The 18555-nt window shown below is 42.4% G+C and overlaps 1 protein-coding gene across 2 annotated transcripts in view; it reads right to left on the reverse strand.

Annotated features, from left to right (window-relative positions):
• SLC25A13 (solute carrier family 25 member 13) overlaps positions 1 to 18555 on the reverse strand; it is a 227339-nt gene that overhangs the window by 184416 nt on the left and 24368 nt on the right. For both annotated transcript variants that reach the window (XM_043871700.1, XM_043871701.1), the window contains exon 2: positions 15363 to 15416. In XM_043871700.1, coding sequence (XP_043727635.1) covers positions 15363 to 15416 — 54 coding nt within the window. The remainder of the gene's footprint in view (positions 1 to 15362; positions 15417 to 18555) is intronic.

Raw genomic sequence — 18555 nt, forward strand, 5'->3', positions numbered from 1 at the left:
TTTTAAACTGTGGTGTTGGAGAAGACTCTTAAGAGTTCCTTGGACTGCAAGGAGATCCAACCAGTCCATCCTAAAGGAGATCAGTCCTGGGTGTTCATTGGAAGGACTGATGCTGAAGCTGAAACTCCAGTACTTTGGCCACCTGATGCAAAGAGCTGACTCATTAGAAAAGACCCTGACGCTGGGAAAGATTTGAGGGCAGGCGCAGAAGGGGACGACAGAGGATGAGATGGTTGGATGGCATCACCAACTCAATGGGCATGGGTTTGAGCAAGTTCCGGGAGATGGTGAAGGACAGGGAAGCCAGGCGTGCTGCAGTCCATGGGGTCACAAAGAGTCGGACATGAGTGAGCGATTGAAGAACAAAATTACAAAAAAAACAATTTGTATCCTTTATACTTTTACTATGTATGTTTGGATCATCCTTCTGTGTTAAGTCCTTACAGAGAATAAAGGAAGAGCTATAAGTTCCTTTCCACTGAAAATGGGGACAAAGGGTATCATGAAAGAGGAAAACGTGTATTTATTTCAGTTCCATCTCCTCAAAATGCCTAACGCAGTAAGTCCTAAAGAGATATTGATTGGTGAATAAACAATGAGAGAGTTTCAGGGGAAAAAAAAAAAAGAAACGCTGCTATGGTTAGGGTCCTCTCCATTCCAGAACAAAAACAGTGAGTAAGAAAAAGGTGGCGTGCGATGCTTTTTCACAGCCTTCCCCCAGTTCACAAACACGGAACCTGCACATTACTGCTCTGTAGAGGTGGGGGGCTGTGAGAAATGCTGAGGAACAGCTTGGGGGTCACACATATACTCACAGAGCAGGAGAGGGCCTCTTGATCTTTGGGATCAACAGTGATTTGTGGCGGGGAGATGAGGACCTCAAGCTACAAGAAGAACAGGGCTGGCTGGGTGACAGAAACCCCCGTGATGGGAGAGCACAGTGAACGGGGTGCAGTGACAGTCAAACCCCATTAAAGCTGCTTTTGCACGTCACCTGTGGGCTTCCTGGAGATGCAGACAGAGAGGACCCCGTGAACAGTACAGAGAACAGACTTGTGGACAAAGAAGGGGACAGGGTGGAATGAACCGAGAGTAGAATCGCCACGTATACATTACCACGTGTAAACTTAGCTGGCCAGTGGGAATGTGCTGTGTGATGCAGGGAGCTCAAATCCAGCGCTCTGTGACAACCGGAAGGGAGGACAGGGAGGGGATGGGGTGGGAGGGGGGTTCAAAAGGGAGGGACATACGTATACCTATGGCTGGTTCATGCTGAAGTATGGTAGAAACCAATAAAATATTGAGAAGCGCTTATCTTCCAATTAAAAATAAATACATTAAAAAAAAAAGAATCTGCCTGCCAATGCAGGGGACGTGGGTTCGATCCCTGCTCCAGGAAGAGCCCACACAATGTGGGCAACTAAGCCCATGCGCCACAGCTACGGAGCCAGCGCTGCGGAGCCCACAGGCCCAACCACTGGGCCCAGAAGCATCCGTTACTGAAGCCCAGGCAGCGGCAGCCTGCGCTCCGACAAGAGAAGCCATCAAATGAGAAGCCCGTGCACCGCAACCAGAGAGTAGCTTCTGCTTGCTGCGATGAAGACCCTGCACATCCACGCATCAATAAATAAATCTTTAAAAAAAAAAAAAGGCACTTGTTCTTTCTACATTTCAGTCATTCCAAAGCAGGATCGGCTCTTGAGCAGATACTCAGCTACAGGCTTTGGAGTCTCCCAGGTCTGGGATGCAAGCAGCTCTGCTTCTGCCTCTAAAGGACCTCAGGTAAGTAAGTAAAGCTTTCTGGGCCTCTGGCTCCTCACCTGTAAAATGGGGATAAGAACACTACCTGCTCTTAAGATGATGCTAGAAATAAACGAACAGTCATGAAATAAACTAGGCACAATGCCATACACACAATGGGCATCTTATAAATGTGCTAGATTATTGGTTTTTATTTAACAATCTTTCGCACAGTACAAAAGAAAAGCTCAAAGATGGCCCAATAATCATACTATTCTTTAGTTAGTATTGAATTTGGCTTTTTGCAAACGTGGAAGAATTATAATTTATTTTCCTAACTGAGGCAAAACAGGACTGAAATATAAAGGAAATGTCACTGTTAATTACAGCAATCCTATGATTTAGAATTATACCTATGTTTGCTTATACTAGTGAATAATTCATTTATTTAAAAACACAATTTAACACTTCTCTCACCAGTAGACATTATTATTACTGGATTATCTCCAGTTTTTCTTATTTTTTTTTTAAAGCTAAAGTAACCAGCTTTGCATATAACATCTGTCCAAATTCCTGGCAATTTTCAAAGACTAGACTCCCAGAGGAGAAATTGTTGAGTCACAGGAGAGGATCTTTAAGGCTCTTGATACTTATTATCACACTGCTCTCCAGAAAGGACTATACCAATTACACTCCCAACCAACAGCATGAGAGCATGCCCTCTCCCTCTTTGTCTGTCATACTTGCTGCAAATAGTTCTATATTTTTATATAATTGAGTGTCGATTTTTATCTGCTTTACAGTTTCTTCCATTACCTCTAAGTTTAGAAACTATTATAATTCTTCATCACAAGACTACATATTCACCCACGTTTTCTCTTAGCCTGTTTTGAATAGGTTTATCTTTTCCCTTTAAGTTTCAATACATTATTGGTACTTTGTTTTCGATGTGGTTTGAGGTAAGGATCCTCCAACTTGAGTCTCTTCCACTTACTCTCTTGGTTGTCTTTCGGAAGGGAAGATCCCCTGGAGAAGGGCATGGCAACCCACTCCAGTACTCTTGCCTGGAGAATCCCATGGACAGAGGAGCCTGGAAGGCTACAGTCCATGGGGCCATGAAGAGCCAGACATGACTGAGTGACTAAACAACTCTTGGTTGTCCCAGGAGCCTACACATCAAATCATTCTCCCTTCCCTCACCTTTAGGATGCCATGTCTACCACAGGCTAAATTATCATATGGTTGGGACTTCCCTGGGGGTCCGGTGGTTAAGAATCCACCTTGCAATGCAAGAGATGCAGGTTCGATCCCTGGTAGGGGAACTAAGGTCCCACATGTCACAACTAGAGAGCCCGTGCACCACAGCAAAGGACATCCCACATGATGCAACCAAGATTCGGTGCTGGGCAACTAAGCCCCCATGCACGCAAATACACAAATACTTTAAAAAATTATCATACGGTCACAAGGGAAAGGCTTGGCAAGGAAATCTATCTCCTACACAGTTCTGATCGGGCGCAATGCCTTCCTAAGGTTAAAGATGTCCTCAGACCCAACTCCATAGGAGGAATGCCAGGAAGAGCAGACAGCTCCCGTCATCACCGCAGCAGACAATGTTTCAGGACTAACCTTGGCAATTGACCCATCTACTCTTGCAAGATTACAAGCACCTTAATTGCTATAACTAGAGGGAAAGCTCTGCCAGGACAGAATTTTTTTCCCCCCTTTCTCACTGTTGTGTATCCTTGAGCTCTAGACTATTACCTGGCAGATAGGCAACATGTTCAATAAACATCTGACAAATGAATGTGGAGTAAAAAAAAAACACTACATTACTGGACTTCCCTGGTGGCTCAGAATCCGCCTGCTGATACAGGGTTTGACTCCTGATCTGGAAGATCCCACATGCCCTGGAACATCTAAGCCATGTGCCACAACTACTGAACCAGTGCTTCAGAGCAACTCATGAGGCCCCGTGCTTCAACTACTGAAGTCCATGCTCCACAACAAGGGAAGCCACTGCAGTGAGAAGCCTGAGGACCGCGATGAAGAGGAGTCCCTGCTCCCCTCGACTGGAGAAAGCTCTGGCAAAGCAAGAGAGACCCAGTGCAGCCAAAAGTAAATAAATGAATGAATAAACCAAATAAAAAAGCATTTCATTATTTTTTTCTTACAAGTCTTCTTCTAATCACTCTCTTAGTTTTCCCCTAATGATCTTTAGAATCATTATCAAGCTCCCAACCACTAAAAAAAAAAAGTTTCCACTGAAAAGGCAAAATAAAACTACAGTGCAATAATACCACTACTCATACACAAGATCAAGATAATTAAAAAGAAAAAAACCAATGTTGGCAAAACATAGAGCAAATGTAACTGGCAAACTGCTTCAGAAAACTGCTTAGCAATGTCTACTGTTACTGAACATACATGTAAGGACAAACCCAGCAATTTTACACCAGTGGGACTTTTCCCTTTCCATAATTTATTATTTCTCATTGGAACTTTTACTTTTTCACTTACAGATGACCCTTTAACACTTCTTGTAAGGTCAGTTTAGTATTGATCAACTCAGTTTCTGCCTGTCTGACCTCTTTGCTTGTCCTTCAATTCTGAATGACAATCTTGCTAGATCGAGTATCCTGGGTGGTAAGGTTTCTCCCTTTTAGCACTTTAAAAGTATCGCGCCATTCTCTCCTGGCCTGCAAAGTTTCTGCAGAAAAAGCAACTGATAATTTTATGGGGGTTCCCTTGTATGTGACTTTGTTTTTTTCTTGCTGCATTTAAAATTATTTTTTTCTATTTTAATTATGATGTATTTTGACGTGGGTCTCTTTGGGTTCATCTTGTTTGGAACCCTCTGTGCCTCCTGTACCTGGATATGTTTCCTCCTCCTCCAGGTTTGGGAAGTTTCCAGCCATAATTTCATCAAATACATTTTCTACTCTTTTCACTTTCTGTGCTGTGCTTAGTCGCTCAGTCATGTCTGACTCTTTCTGACCCCATGGACTGCAGCCCACCAGGCTCCTCTGTCCACAGGATTCTCCAGGCAAGAATACTGGAGTGGGTTGCCATCCCTCCTCCAGGGGATCCTCCTGACCCAGGGACTGAACCCACATCTCTTACGTACCCTGCACTGGCAGATGGGTTCTTCACCACTAACGCTATCTTTCTTTTCTGGGATCACTATAATGCAAATGTTAGTGCCTGTGATGTTGTCCCATAATTCCCTTACACTATCCTCAATTTTTAGAATTTTTTTTTTTTGGGGGGGGGGGGGTAGTTCTTACTGGGCAATTTGCATTCCTCTTATCTTCCAGATCACTTATGTATTCTATATCACCTAATCTCTTGTTAATATCCTCCAGTGTATTTTTCCATCTCAGTTATTGTATTCTTCCACGCTGTCAGCACTTTTCTAATATTATCTAGCTCTTTACAAAAATTCTCCTTGTGTTCATCTATTCTTTCCCCAGTTCAATTAGGATTCTTATTACTAATGCTTTGAACTCTTTTATCAGGTAAATTACTTATATGTGTTTCATTAGGGTTTTTTTCCCAGGGTTTTTTTTTTTCCTTGTTCTTTCATTTGAAACATATTCCTGTCTTCTCATTTTAACACCCTCTGTCTTTATGAAACTAGGATAAAATCTACCTCTCCTGCCCTTGAAGGTCTGTCCGTGGAGCATTCCCGGCGGCCCTGGGAGGAGAAACGGGTCTAAAGTGAGCGTGAGCTGCGTCTTCCCCAGGGTGTGCTGGCAGCTGCTGCCCTGGGAGGAGGTGGGGCTGGGGCCCAGCCAGGTGCACGCGGGGGCTTCTCCTCTGCTTAGGGGCCATCGCTGCCCTCCTCGGGGTGGGAGCTGGGTTTCTCTTGGGTATGACAGTGCTCCCGGCCTTGGTCTGGGGCATGGCCAGGGCCTGAGGGTCTAGGGCTGCATTTCTGGGAGGGTTTCACCTTTTCCCCCCACGTGTGCATCTTATTAGAGGCTGGGTGGGACTGGGGCCAGAGCAGGCTGTGCCACAGCCCTAAGCTGACCCCACCCCACAGCAGCATTATTTTGGATAGCAAAAAAATGGAAAATAACTCAAATGTCCACAGCAGAATGTTTCAACGAATTGTGGCACAGTCACAGAGTGGAATAAACTAACGCTGACTACACGTGACGGATGAATCGTACCAATAAAGAGCTACAGTGAAAGAAGCTAGACACAATACATATTGTTAAAGGGAAAAAAAAGGAAAACATACTGTATTATTCATTTTATATAAAGTAGAAAACCAGGCAAAGCTAACACATGGTGACAGAAGTCAGATGACTAGTTCCCCTGGGAGGCGTGGGTATTGACTAGAAAGGGCATCGGAGGGCTTCTAGGATGCTGGCTACGTGGATGGATTCGCTTTATGAACATGCATGGGGTTGTACATTTCTGATTGATGCACTGGATTTATTCCTCAATATAGTTTACAAATAAAAAAATCTCAGGTATTTCATCTGACTTGTTTTTCCAGAGGTGATAAAACATCTCTTCAATACAAGGACACGTTAATATGGACACAAGAAACACAGTTTTCCTCAGTTTTAAAAAACAGCACATCACCAAGGCTTGGGTAGTCTACTTTGATTAAAGATGTCAAAGGTTCTTCCTTAGACTGATGGACAGAGGGTCCCTGTCAGGGGAGTGGACTATACCTCGCAGCTACCACACCTTTAAAATGTTATTTAATCCTTCTTCAGTAATAGATTTGATAAATGACCTGAAGCTTCTCTCCTTTACTATTTTTGGAAGTTTAATATGATTAAACATATATACTTATGAAATGGGAAGGCTTTTAGGATTCCTTGCATAACCTAGTAAAATACTAACTGGTTAATTTTATGCATCAACTTGACTGGCCAACAGGTGCCCAGATAAAACACTGTTTCTGGGTGTGTCTGTGAGGGCGTTTCTGGATGAGACTGCATTTAAATCTATGGACTCAGTAAACTGGATTTCCCTCCCCAATATGGGTGGGCTTCACCCAATCCATTGAGAATGGAATAAGAGATGGAGGAAAGAATTCATCCCTTTTTTCCCTGCCCCATTGCATAAGCTGTGTCCTATCTTCCTTCTCTGACCCTCGGATGGAGATTTACATCATCAGCTACCCTGTTCTCAGGACTTTGGACTTGGACTGAATTACAACACAGCTTTTCCTGGGTCTCCAGCCTGCAGACAGTACCATCCTAGGACTTCTCAGCCTCCAAAATGGATGGTGTGAGCCAATTCCTCATAATAAACCTCACTAGATAAGTACCTAGAGATGGAGCTCTCTCATACTGGTTCTGTTTCTCTCAAGAAGCCTGACTAACAAACCAAATGTCACCAGGAAGACATACCTCCACAACCAATGAATATGGTGGCAAAGGAAAGCAATGTCACTACCCTGTACCCTCAGAAGCCAGGGGGCCTAACTGGCCTGCCCACCAACTGGTGGAACAAAATAGTCTATCAACTGTGAACACGCCAGAACCATAATCAGTAGTCACTCATTTTTGCCACAAACCATTCATGTTTGGAGGCTGAAGGGCAAATTCTCCTTGAGTGTGTTCCAGCCACTGAGAAATCAGTTCCACAACTGATCACTGTGTTTGACCATTCTTGCCCTGCTTCCCTGTTACACGGGTAGAATAAAGTATTATACTTGAGAATTTGAAAATGGATCAAATACTTTATGTTATTAAGGAACTACTATTAATTTCCTTAAGTGCACAGTGATATACATTATGGCCATATATAATATTTACTAACATATATTATGGCCATTTCTCAATAGGGAATCTTAAAATTATTAGAAGGTATGATCAATGCAAAGAAACAGAGGAAAACAACAGAAAGGGAAAGACTAGAGATCTCTTCAAGAAAATTAGAGATACCAAGGGAACATTTCATGCAAAGATGGGCTCTATAAAGGACAGAAGTGGTATGGACTGACAGAAGCAGAAGATATTAAGAAGACATGGCAAGAATACACAGAAGAACTGTACAAAAAAGATCTTCATGACCCAGATAATCACGATGGTGTGATCACTCACCTAGAGCCTGACATCCTGGAATGTGAAGTCAAGTGGGCCTTAGGAAGCATCACTACTAGCAAAGCTAGTGGAGGTGATGGAATTCCAGTTGAGCTATTTCAAAGCCTGAAAGATGATGCTGTGAAAGTGCTACACTCAATATGTCAGAAATTTGGAAAACTCAGCAGTGGCCACAGGACTGGAAAACGTCACTTTTCATTCCAATCCCAAAGAAAGGCAATGCCAAAGAATGCTCAAACTACCACACAATTGCACTCATCTTACACGCTAGTAAAGTAATGCTCAAAATTCTCCAAGCCAGGCTTCAGCAATAAGTGAACCGTGAACTTCCAGATGTTCAAGCTCGTTTTAGAAAAGGCAGAGGAACAAGAGATCAAATTGCCAACATCCGCTGGATCATCGAAAAAGCAAGAGAGTTCCAGAAAAACATCTACCTCTGCTTTACTGACTATGCCAAAGCCTTTGACTGTGTGGATCACAATAAACTGTGGAAAATTCTGAAAGAGATGGGAATACCAGACCACCTGACCTGCCTCTTGAGAAACCTATATGCAGGTCAGGAAGCAACAGTTAGAACTGGATATGGAACAACAGACTGGTTCCAAATGGGAAAAGGAGTACATCAAGGCTGTATATTGTCACCCTGCTTATTTAACTTATATGCAGAGTACATCATGAGAAACGCTGGGCTGGAAGAAGCACAAGCTGGAATCAAGATTGCTGGTAGAAATATCAATAACCTCAGATATGCAGATGACACCACCCTTATGGCAGAGAGTGAAGAGGAACTAAAAAACCTCTTGATAAAAGTGAAAGAGGAGAGTGAAAAAGTTGGCTTAAAGCTCAACATTCAGAAAACTAAGATCATGGCATCTGGTCCCATCACTTCATGGCAAATAGATGGGGAAACAGTGTCAGACTTTATTTTTTGGGCTCCAAAATCACTGCAGATGGTGATTGCAGCCATGAAATTAAAAGACGCTTACTCCTTGGAAGGAAAGTTATGACCAACCTAGACAGCATATTTAAAAGCAGAGACATTACTTTGCCAACAAAGGCCCATCTATTCAAGGCTATGGTTTTCCCAGTGGTCATGTATGGATGTGAGAGTTGGACTGTGAAGAAAGCTGAGCGCTGAAGAATTGATGCTTTTGAACTGTGGTGTTGGAGAAGACTCTTGAGAGTCCCTTGAACTGCCAGGAGATCCAACCAGTCCATCCTAAATGAGATCAGTCCTGGGTGTTCATTGGAAGGACTGATGTTGAAGCTGAAACTCCAACACTTTGGCCACCTCATGTGAAGAGTTGACTTACTGGAAAAGACCCTGATGCTGGGAAGGATTGGGGGCAGGAAGAGAAGGGGACGACAAAGGATGAGATGGCTGGGTGGCATCACCGACTCGATGGACATGGGTTTGAGTAAACTCTGGGAGTTGGTGATGGACAGGGAGGCCTGGCGTGCTGTGATTCATGGGGTCGCAAAGAGTTGGACACGACTGAGCAACAGAACCGAACTGATACGCTATTTAGCGTGAATCACGGAGATAGCTAACTTACACTGAAAGACATCAGTAAATATTATATGTGAAACTAATGTGACAAAAACTTATCTAAATTAGGCGGTGGTTATGTGGGTATTTACTACTCTATATTCTGTATATTTGTAAATTTTAATGAAAAGATTTAAATGTCATTAGGTATCATGAATATTCAACAAATATGTTGCTGATGATAAAAACCACAAATTTAAAACAAGATACAATTTTTAATGAGTTGTCAGAAAGGCTTTTTATTGTTGCTGCTCAGTTTTTTTTAATTATCTGAGTTGACGTCACAATGAGGAAAAATGTAAACTCCCATACTCCCACCAAAAATGTATATTGATGCAACCTTCTTGAGAGGCAGTCTGCCAAGAATCAAAAGCCTTAAAATGTTGTAAATCCATTCTTCAACAATTCCACTTCTATAAATGTATCTAAGAAAATGCTAGCTATATGCAAAAATGTAGTTTCAGGGCTATTCATTACAGTGTTGTTATGATAGCAAAGCCGAGAAGATGACTAAACATCCAGTAATAGAGAGTGGCTAGATAAATTATGGTAAAACAGCCATAGATAAGAATATCATAGCAACAGAAAAAGCAGAAATGCTTTCAGTTATAGGAAAAGGTATTCATAATGTATTAGGTGAGGGAAAAAATGAATACCAAATAGTATTTTTCCTCCTGTTAAGGAAAAAAATTATACACAGAGGCAGAGAAACAGGAAAACAGACATATGCATATATAAATAAACTTAAATAGATATATGTATATATACACAGATAGATTTAAATATATAGGGATCATATGTTTCAGTTCCTTATACACATCTTTTTTTTTTAATTTTCAAAAAATATGAACTGTTCTGTCATAAGATAAAAAGTTTTCAGAGGAAATTATTTTTCCAATTTTCCCTACAAAATCTTCTAAAAATATATATTATGCTTTTGTTGATGAATTATAAAATTCCAAGTACAATTCACTACATATTACTATCCCAATTTGTAATATGACCTGCTTCCCTTGTCTGGTCTTCCCATCGTCCACATCTTACACTATAGTAAGAAATTTAGTTGCGTCCAGCTCTACACTTCTAAACAGTAACTATCACCTCCTTCACTCTCACTTGAGCTAATGGTTGTCTCCTCAATTTCTGCATCTTAATACTGGTACTTCCCTGCCCCCAGGCTATATATCCAGTGGTCATATGTACCCCCTGTTCACGATCAATCAATCCATCCTGCATATTCATTAGAAGGACTGATGCTGAAGCTCCAATACTTTGGCCACCTGATGTGAAGAGCCAACTTCATTAGAAAAGACGCTGATGCTGGGAAATGTTGAAGGCAGAAAGAGAAGGGGACAACAGAGGATGAGGTGGCTGGATGACATCACCGACTCAATGGACATGAGTTTGAGCAAGCTCCAGGAGATGGTGAAGGACAGGGAAGCCTGGCCTGCTGCAGTCCACGGCGTCACAGAGTCAGACAGGACTGAGTGCCTGACCACCACCGCCACAGTCATCCATGACACCAGATCAGGCATTTTCAATCCAACAGTCCTTCAAAATGTGTTAACTTGCCCATTCTCCATTCCTCCTGCTACCACAACCCTAATCAAGTTATTAGGGTAGCACACCGGGATTACACCCACAGCTGCCTAACCCATGGCCTTGCTGCACCAATCCAATCTCCGACCCATCCTCCAAGTCACTGGATAACTCAGAAAACCTTCAATGGCTTCCTATTGTTTAGCAAAAATGCCAACTCCCAATTATCTTTCTAATTTTGTCACCCACACCCTGTAAAATTTGGCAGACTCCTTCGTGCAGAGCTGAATTAAGTAAATATTTGAAGAAAGAGCAAAAATCCTTCAATCTGGAGGAGGTTTGCTCCCAAACCCACCTCCAGGCCTTCCCTCCGATGTGGTCCTGGTTCCCAGAAGCCTCCGCTGCCCCCTGGGTGCCTCCCCCCACCCCCAGCTCCCAGGCATCCGCGGGCTCCTCACGTTCCCACTCCAAGGAGCCTTCTCTCACCTATCCGCACCACAGGGACTGCTCCCTCCTCCCATTTCCTGTGGCGTCTGCTTTAACCACACAAGTGACCCTTGACTGTGCTGACTTAGATACTTTTTTTTTTTTTAACTTTCTGCATGCCTATAAATTTGGTCTTCTGTACAAAATCTGAACATCTCTAAATAAGACATGGATGCTGCTTATACCTTTTTACACATCTCACTCACTGCAAAGTTCCATGGCATTTCATTTAAACTGTAAGCACTCAAATACATACCTGTTTATTAACATGAAGCAGCACGGGAAGCGTCAGGCAGAGAAAAAAACTTAGGTTCCCAACACTTAGGTAGGAAATAAAGCTGACTACACCTAGGCTTCACCTTCTACATCCAGACAAAACATTAACCGCCACATGTCACTAAAACAGCCTGCATAAAAAAATTCAAACGCCTTAGGCTGGAGATGTTTTATGCCAAGTTCCACTCTGCCTGCCATTCTAGCACCATTTCCCAAGCTTCTATGTGTCAGGCCACCTCCATGCCTGGAGTTCTTTGCTTTTGCTTACACTATTATTTCCTTCTTCTTTCTTTGCTCCACAATCCTCCACATTCTCCATTTGATAAACAGCAGCTCAAATACCACCACTGCCCAGCAACTGTAATGACCCTCTCTAGGAAGATGTAATTAGCCCCATGTTATCTGCTTGCTAATTAATACTATACAATGCATATCAACCATATTATGTACTATATAATGTATATCAACCATATTGTGGATTTTTTTTTTAAACACTTAAACACACACAGTGAGATAGTTAAGGGCAGGAGCCATGATTAATTCATCTTTATAACCCCAACATCTGACAGTAAGCAACTTCAGAAAAAGAACTGATTTTAACTCTTTAAAAAAAAAAAACAAAAAACATAGAATAAGCCAGAACAGGGCTCATTTTCGTCCTCCAGGACCCATGTTTCCTTCTCTGTTTTGGTTCCACTAGGTCTCTCTGCTCGCCATAGCTATCAACTCCCCCATTACCAGCACATCTGGTCTCAAAGGAACAATGAAGCTTCCCTCCACCTCCCCTAAGCTACAGGAGAATCACCTAACTAGTGCTGCAGAGAGCTTGGGATATTTATAAGGAAGAAAAGTCAGGAAAAATGTCAGAAAAAAGTCAGCAAATAGGTTTACAGAGTGCTCGCTGCCGATCCACTCTTAGAACAAGTCCAGGTGGACAGCAAAGTGATTCAGTGATTCATGGTCAATCAACTATGCACGCTAAGTCCGACTCTTTGAGATCCCATGGACTGTAGCTTTCCAAATCCTCTGTCCAAGGGATTCTCCAGGCAAGAATACTGGAGTGGGTAGCCATGCCCTCTTCCAGGGGATCTTCCTCACCCAGGGATTGAACCTGCATCTCCTGCATTGCAAGCAGATTTTTTTTTTTTTTTTTTTTTTTACAGCTGAGCTACCAGGGAAGCCCCTCAAACAACTATACACTAATACAAAATATAAATTTAAAAAATAAATAAATAAATGAACCACAATTTACTCAAGAAAAAAAAAAAAATAGAAAGCCCAGGCTCGCTGGAGACGTGCCTAGCACAGCCCCCAAAGGCGCCTTGCTCCCTATTCTTCCCCCACAGCACGTCTGCGGTAGAGAGTAAACAAGAGGTCCTCAGCTTGCTGAGCCAAGGTGGATTTGCGTTGGTACCACACTACCCAAGCCTGATGAGATCACCCGAACCTCTGCCAGATCCACAATCCCTTCTAGAAACTGCTGATCACTTCTTTTCTTCAGGGACAGTTCCCCCCACATCATCCCATTGGACTAAGTCATCTGGAATTCTCACTCAGATGCCACGCAGTCCCAGCCTCACCAAGGGAGGACAGCACTTCCTTTCTGGTCCCAAAGATTCCACCCCAGCCTTCGGGCCCACTGACACAGAAGCCCCACAGGTGGCTCTCCAGAACTCTGCAGGGACTCCTACCCTCCCCTGGGTTTCCCTGGCCAAGCCCACTTGTCTCCAGTAAAACTCCCCTGCGACTGTGATGCAGCCACCAGAAAAGATACGTCCTTCCATTAGCAGGGTCTTAACCCAGCCTCATCAGCTCCCACATGGCCTCAAACTGCGGTCACAGCTTCTACCTGGAGCCTTTCCACGGAATCACATCAAGAAGACCAACAAGGATCCAAGATGCACCATCTACTGAGACCCTCTAAGGTGTTCCCATTTCCCGATGCCCACAGCTACCGGTGGCTTAGAAAAGAGAAGTCACAGATTCTGAGTTCCGAGGATGATCGTGACTCTGCCGGCTCAATTTTATGAGCTTCGTCCATCTCTCCAGGCTCTTTAGCAGCCCACTCGCAGGCTCTTCTGCAAGTGGTCTTCCAGAATTACATCATTAGAGTTTTACAACAAAAACCTCATAAATACACAGCCTAAAAACGTCTGTGGCTCCCCCATATACACCTCAGCCCCGTCCCGGGGGCCCGGCGTGCACAGCGGCAGACATCAGCTGAGAAACGTGCGTTTCTGTTCGCTGGACTTTCACTACCCGGAATCCTTTTCCACCTGAGAGACCGTATTTATCTTTTCCGGGCAAAACACAAGCTTATGAAGAACTCTGCCTCCTAATGTATAACCCAGTCTACTTTACAAATTGATTCTTTTTTTTCTCGTATTTTTTGCCCATTTTCTCTTGGAGTCTGTCTCTATGAATGACTTAATTTCAAGCATTTACTGAATCAATATCTACTGCATATCAGGTGCATGTCTAATACACAGCACTTTCAAGTAAGTTTTTTTAACGGAATCTTTACAATTTTTTATAACATTATGTACATGTTCAAATATACACAGAGTAAACAGTAAACTCAATACTCCATTTTCCAATTGCAAGAATTATCATATGGCCTATTTTTCCTACACCACCAAAACTGGGTTATTTAAAACCAAATCTCAGATATCATAATCTCACCTATAAATACTGCAGTGTACATCTCTAAAAAACTCTTTATAGTTTCCATATTCAGAACATTATTACCTAGCCTAAAAATCAATTAATAATTACTTTATATCAAATAATCCTATCAGTATTCAAATTCCCCGATTCCTCGATTTTTAACAGTAGCACATTTTGATAAGGAAAGTGATGCTAGGAGAATTAATAACTTCCTAAGGCATATATACACAGCAGCAGAACAAGTTTCTCACTTGAAGCCTTGGGTTCTTTAAATACAGCACACCTACCTTCTCACCATGTTTAGAAAAGGTCTACATATGTACTTTTTAAAATTATCTTTACAAAAATGGCCTTTCTTCTTTTGAAATACTTTTATTGCCAGTTAAATAACCTTAAAAGTGATTCAGTGTTTGGGACCTGAGGCAGACTTTATTATTAGAGTATTAGTCACTCAGTGCCCAATATCACAAAGTAGGTGAAAGTATAAGAAACGAAGGAAATAAATTTGTACAGGGCCATGTAGTACCTACTGTTACTTGTACTGAGGCTGCCTCAAGGGCAGCACAGCTGAAGTTAAATGGTATCATGATGGTAATAACAACAGCAATGTTCTGCTCAGGAGAGACCAGGGAAGTCCATTCTGGATGAATGATGGATGAAGAAAAGGTGTTTACAAAGAGCTTTAAACCCCTTAGGACGGAAAACTTTAGTATCATCTGCTGCACAGGACAATCTCAGAAAGGTAAATGGGTTTTGAGACTAAACTCCCCAACAACCCCTTTTCGGTACTGAACATCCTGTGAGACCAGAGAAAGTGAAATACAAACCATGCAGCCATCACAGCCAGTTGCCTACAAGTATGTGATACATTTTAAAAGACAGATGCAAAATTGTAAAGGATCTCTTTTACAAGTCTTAAGCAAAGGTACTTCTGGGGATGTTTTTAAAAATGAATGAAAAAGAGAGCTGCTTGAAAATCATCTTTAAAAGTTGTAGAACACGAATGAGAAACAGACAGACTCCTTGATACCAACCTTCAAAAATACTGTCTTAAGTTCAGCTGGATCCGCTCTCTTGGTTAAAGCCACCTATAAACAAACATAAAAATGTTTACATTATTAGAACAAAGCTGAGAAATCAAGCTCGCAGACTGACAGAAAATAAACTCCAGGTTAGAAATCAGTGAATTTCATTTCTGCACTTAAAGCACTAAATTTACCCAGTGCTTAAACTACTCTCTGGATTTTAAATTAGACTTCTTATGAGGCTTCTAGAATGATAACATTCCATACAAGAAACAAAAGCTCCTAATATGCAGTGTCTAATATACATCTTTTTTTCCCAAAATGAATAAGGAAAAAAAAAAGTTAAAACAGACTTGCAAACACCTGGCATTTTAAACTGCAACCCAGAATGACCCAAACCCTTTCACAGGGGAATATTAAATATTAAAGTACAGCTTGTTAAGTATGCAAGAAAACGTAGTTTTTAGAGAAGTTAGTGAGTAAGGCAAATAATATTCACAGACAGAAGACAATTAATTCCCATGGTTCCACAATGGACAGGCATGAACACCCAGCAATCTGGTCCTGTCCAGCAGTATCCTCCTCTCCCCAACTTTATCAAAAAAATCCAGAAGTCTCCAATTGTACAGCATACAACCATTGTTTTCTAATAACTTTAAAAGGAATATAATCCATAAAAATATTGAACAATGTTGTACACCTGAAACTAATATTATAAATCAACTGTATTTCAACGAGAAAAAAAAAAGAAATCATAAGTCTCCAAATGTATGATTATTATTTACCACGTTCTGGAATACAAGGGGCTATGGTTACCTTTCAAGAGCAAAGTTTGACAGATTAGCTCAGAATAGGTGTTGTGCTTAATTCTCCAGCCCACAAAGTCCAAAAACATCACTGGGGAAAGAGAAGACAAACTTGAACATGGCTGCCCCAGGCCAACACAAAAGAGTCCTTATGTGGAACCAAACAGTGGGCTTATTCAGCATCCCATCACCCAGTCCTGCTGGCAGAAACCGTCATGAGACTGAACTCTCCCCAAGCACAGCATCACCCCATGATACAGCCAAGGAGGGGTTCCTGGAACCACCCCAATACTGGAGCCATGTCGCCATCCATGGGGAGATTTATGCAAATTGTTCTAAATCCCTTCGGGGTGTCTGCAAAGGCTCTCCTGAGATCTTTGGACAATGGGTTCTCTGTCTTGAAATACGTAACTGCCTGAGCTCCTTGGCCCGCCACTGTCAGGAATAATTTTATTAACTAATCATTGGAATAGGAGAGGTAGTTTTCCTGAAACCAGTTAGCTAGTCACCTTGTTTCCCAAACCAAGACTGATAACTCCTAACTTCTGCTGAGTACTTGTAACCACCAATGCTATTTTTATCCATAAGAATTTGTAATCTTTTTAAAATCCTCAATCACTGACTGTTCTCTGCTATTCAAGTAAAGAGAAAAAAAATATAAAAATCGACTGCAAACCAACCTAAGACTGATGATAGTGCTGTTGAGTCTCACAAGATCTCCTCCGTTCGGGTCTATACTCTGAGAAAGGTGGGGAGGACAAACACTATTGGAGATGGGACAGCATGAGAAGTTTCCATCCTCTTCGAGAGAGAGAAGACATTCCCTCCAAGTTCTACATCTCAAGACCATAAGTAACATTTTTTTTAAAAGGCATATGGTGACCCTCAGCACTTAATTGGGTTTCCTTTTAAAAGCAAAGGTAAGTTTCCACAAAGTGAACTATTCTTACTCCATCTGAATAACACATCCTTTAAAATCAAATTAATTCACTCTGCCACACACACTTCATAAAGCCTTCCCTGGGCAATGCTATTTCAGAGTGAACTTCCCCCGCCCTGAACGCCCACAGCATTCTTCTTACTGATCCCAGAACGCAGTCATCGCTCACCGCCAGGACTACCCCTCTGTGAGAGAAAGCAAGCTTTCAGTCTATAACTCTCCCAGGGTGGAGGGCACGGGAGAAACCCATCCATATGGCGGCCCAGCGCTTCTAAGCCATGTCACCTAATGTGTACAGAACACTTAGAAGTTTTCAGAGCAGGACTCTGACGCCATTGGATCCCCGTGGCAGACCTGAGACTCAGAGCATATTATTGCACTCATTTGACAGAAAGGGAAACCAAGACTCAGAAAGGGTCACTTATTTCCCTGAAAGTCAGATTTAGCACCACTTTTGCTGACATTTCTAAGTGTTTTCTGAGCAGAGGTCAAGTTCCAAATCTTCCACCCCCTTACTGTGCTGGTCTCACTGAGTCACATCACAGGCAGCTTTAAATTGACCATAGCTTATGTCACCCCTAATATAAAACAGCACTTGCCTAAAAATCAAGACTCTCCCAGTTTCTCCTAGTACCACCACTTTGTAGTGTCCATCCAGTGCTACGATTAAGAACATGCTCCAGTATCAGACTGCCCTGGATTGGGTAGGGGGGGAATCTGAGCTCTCAACTCACTAGCTATGTGACCCTCCCGTTTTAAGCCAACTCACGTGGCATCACCTGACAAGCCTTAGTTCATCAGGCTTTAGAAGTTTCTCAAACTGTAGCTTTTTCTCCAAAGGCTAATTTTCACTGTTTTATATACAAGTATATATTTCTCAAATACTGCTGCTGCTGCTAAGTCACTTCAGTCGTGTCCGACTCTGTGTGATCCCATAGACGGCAGCCCACCAGGCTCCCCCGTCTCTGGGATTCTCCAGGCAAGAACACTGGAGTGGGTTGCCATTTCCTTCTCCAATGTGTGAAAGTGAAAAGTAAAAGTGAAGTCGCTCAGTCGTGTCTTGACTCTTAGCGACCCCATGGACTGTAGCCCACCAGGCTCCTCCGTCCATGGGATTTTCCAGGCAAGAGTACTGGAGTGGGGTGCCATTGCCTTCTCCATCTCAAATACTAATAGCATGTAAATATTTACAGTTATTGGGAGAAGGAAATGGCACCCCACTCCAGTGTTCTTGCCTGGAGAATCCCAGGGACAAAGGAGCCTGGTGGGCTGCCGTCAGAGGGGTCGCACAGAGTCAGACACGACGGAAGCGACTTAGCAGCAGCAGCAGCATTTACAGCTGTTATTCTTACTACCTAGTTGCCTGGTTTGCTTTACTGTTACTGTTCTGAATTTGCGTTTGTAAGAATAGATGCCACCATTAAAACAACATTTTTATATCAAAAGTTTTAAATAA

The sequence above is a fragment of the Cervus elaphus genome, chromosome 18 (assembly GCF_910594005.1).
Source record: "Cervus elaphus chromosome 18, mCerEla1.1, whole genome shotgun sequence".
Classification (NCBI taxonomy): domain Eukaryota; kingdom Metazoa; phylum Chordata; class Mammalia; order Artiodactyla; family Cervidae; genus Cervus; species Cervus elaphus.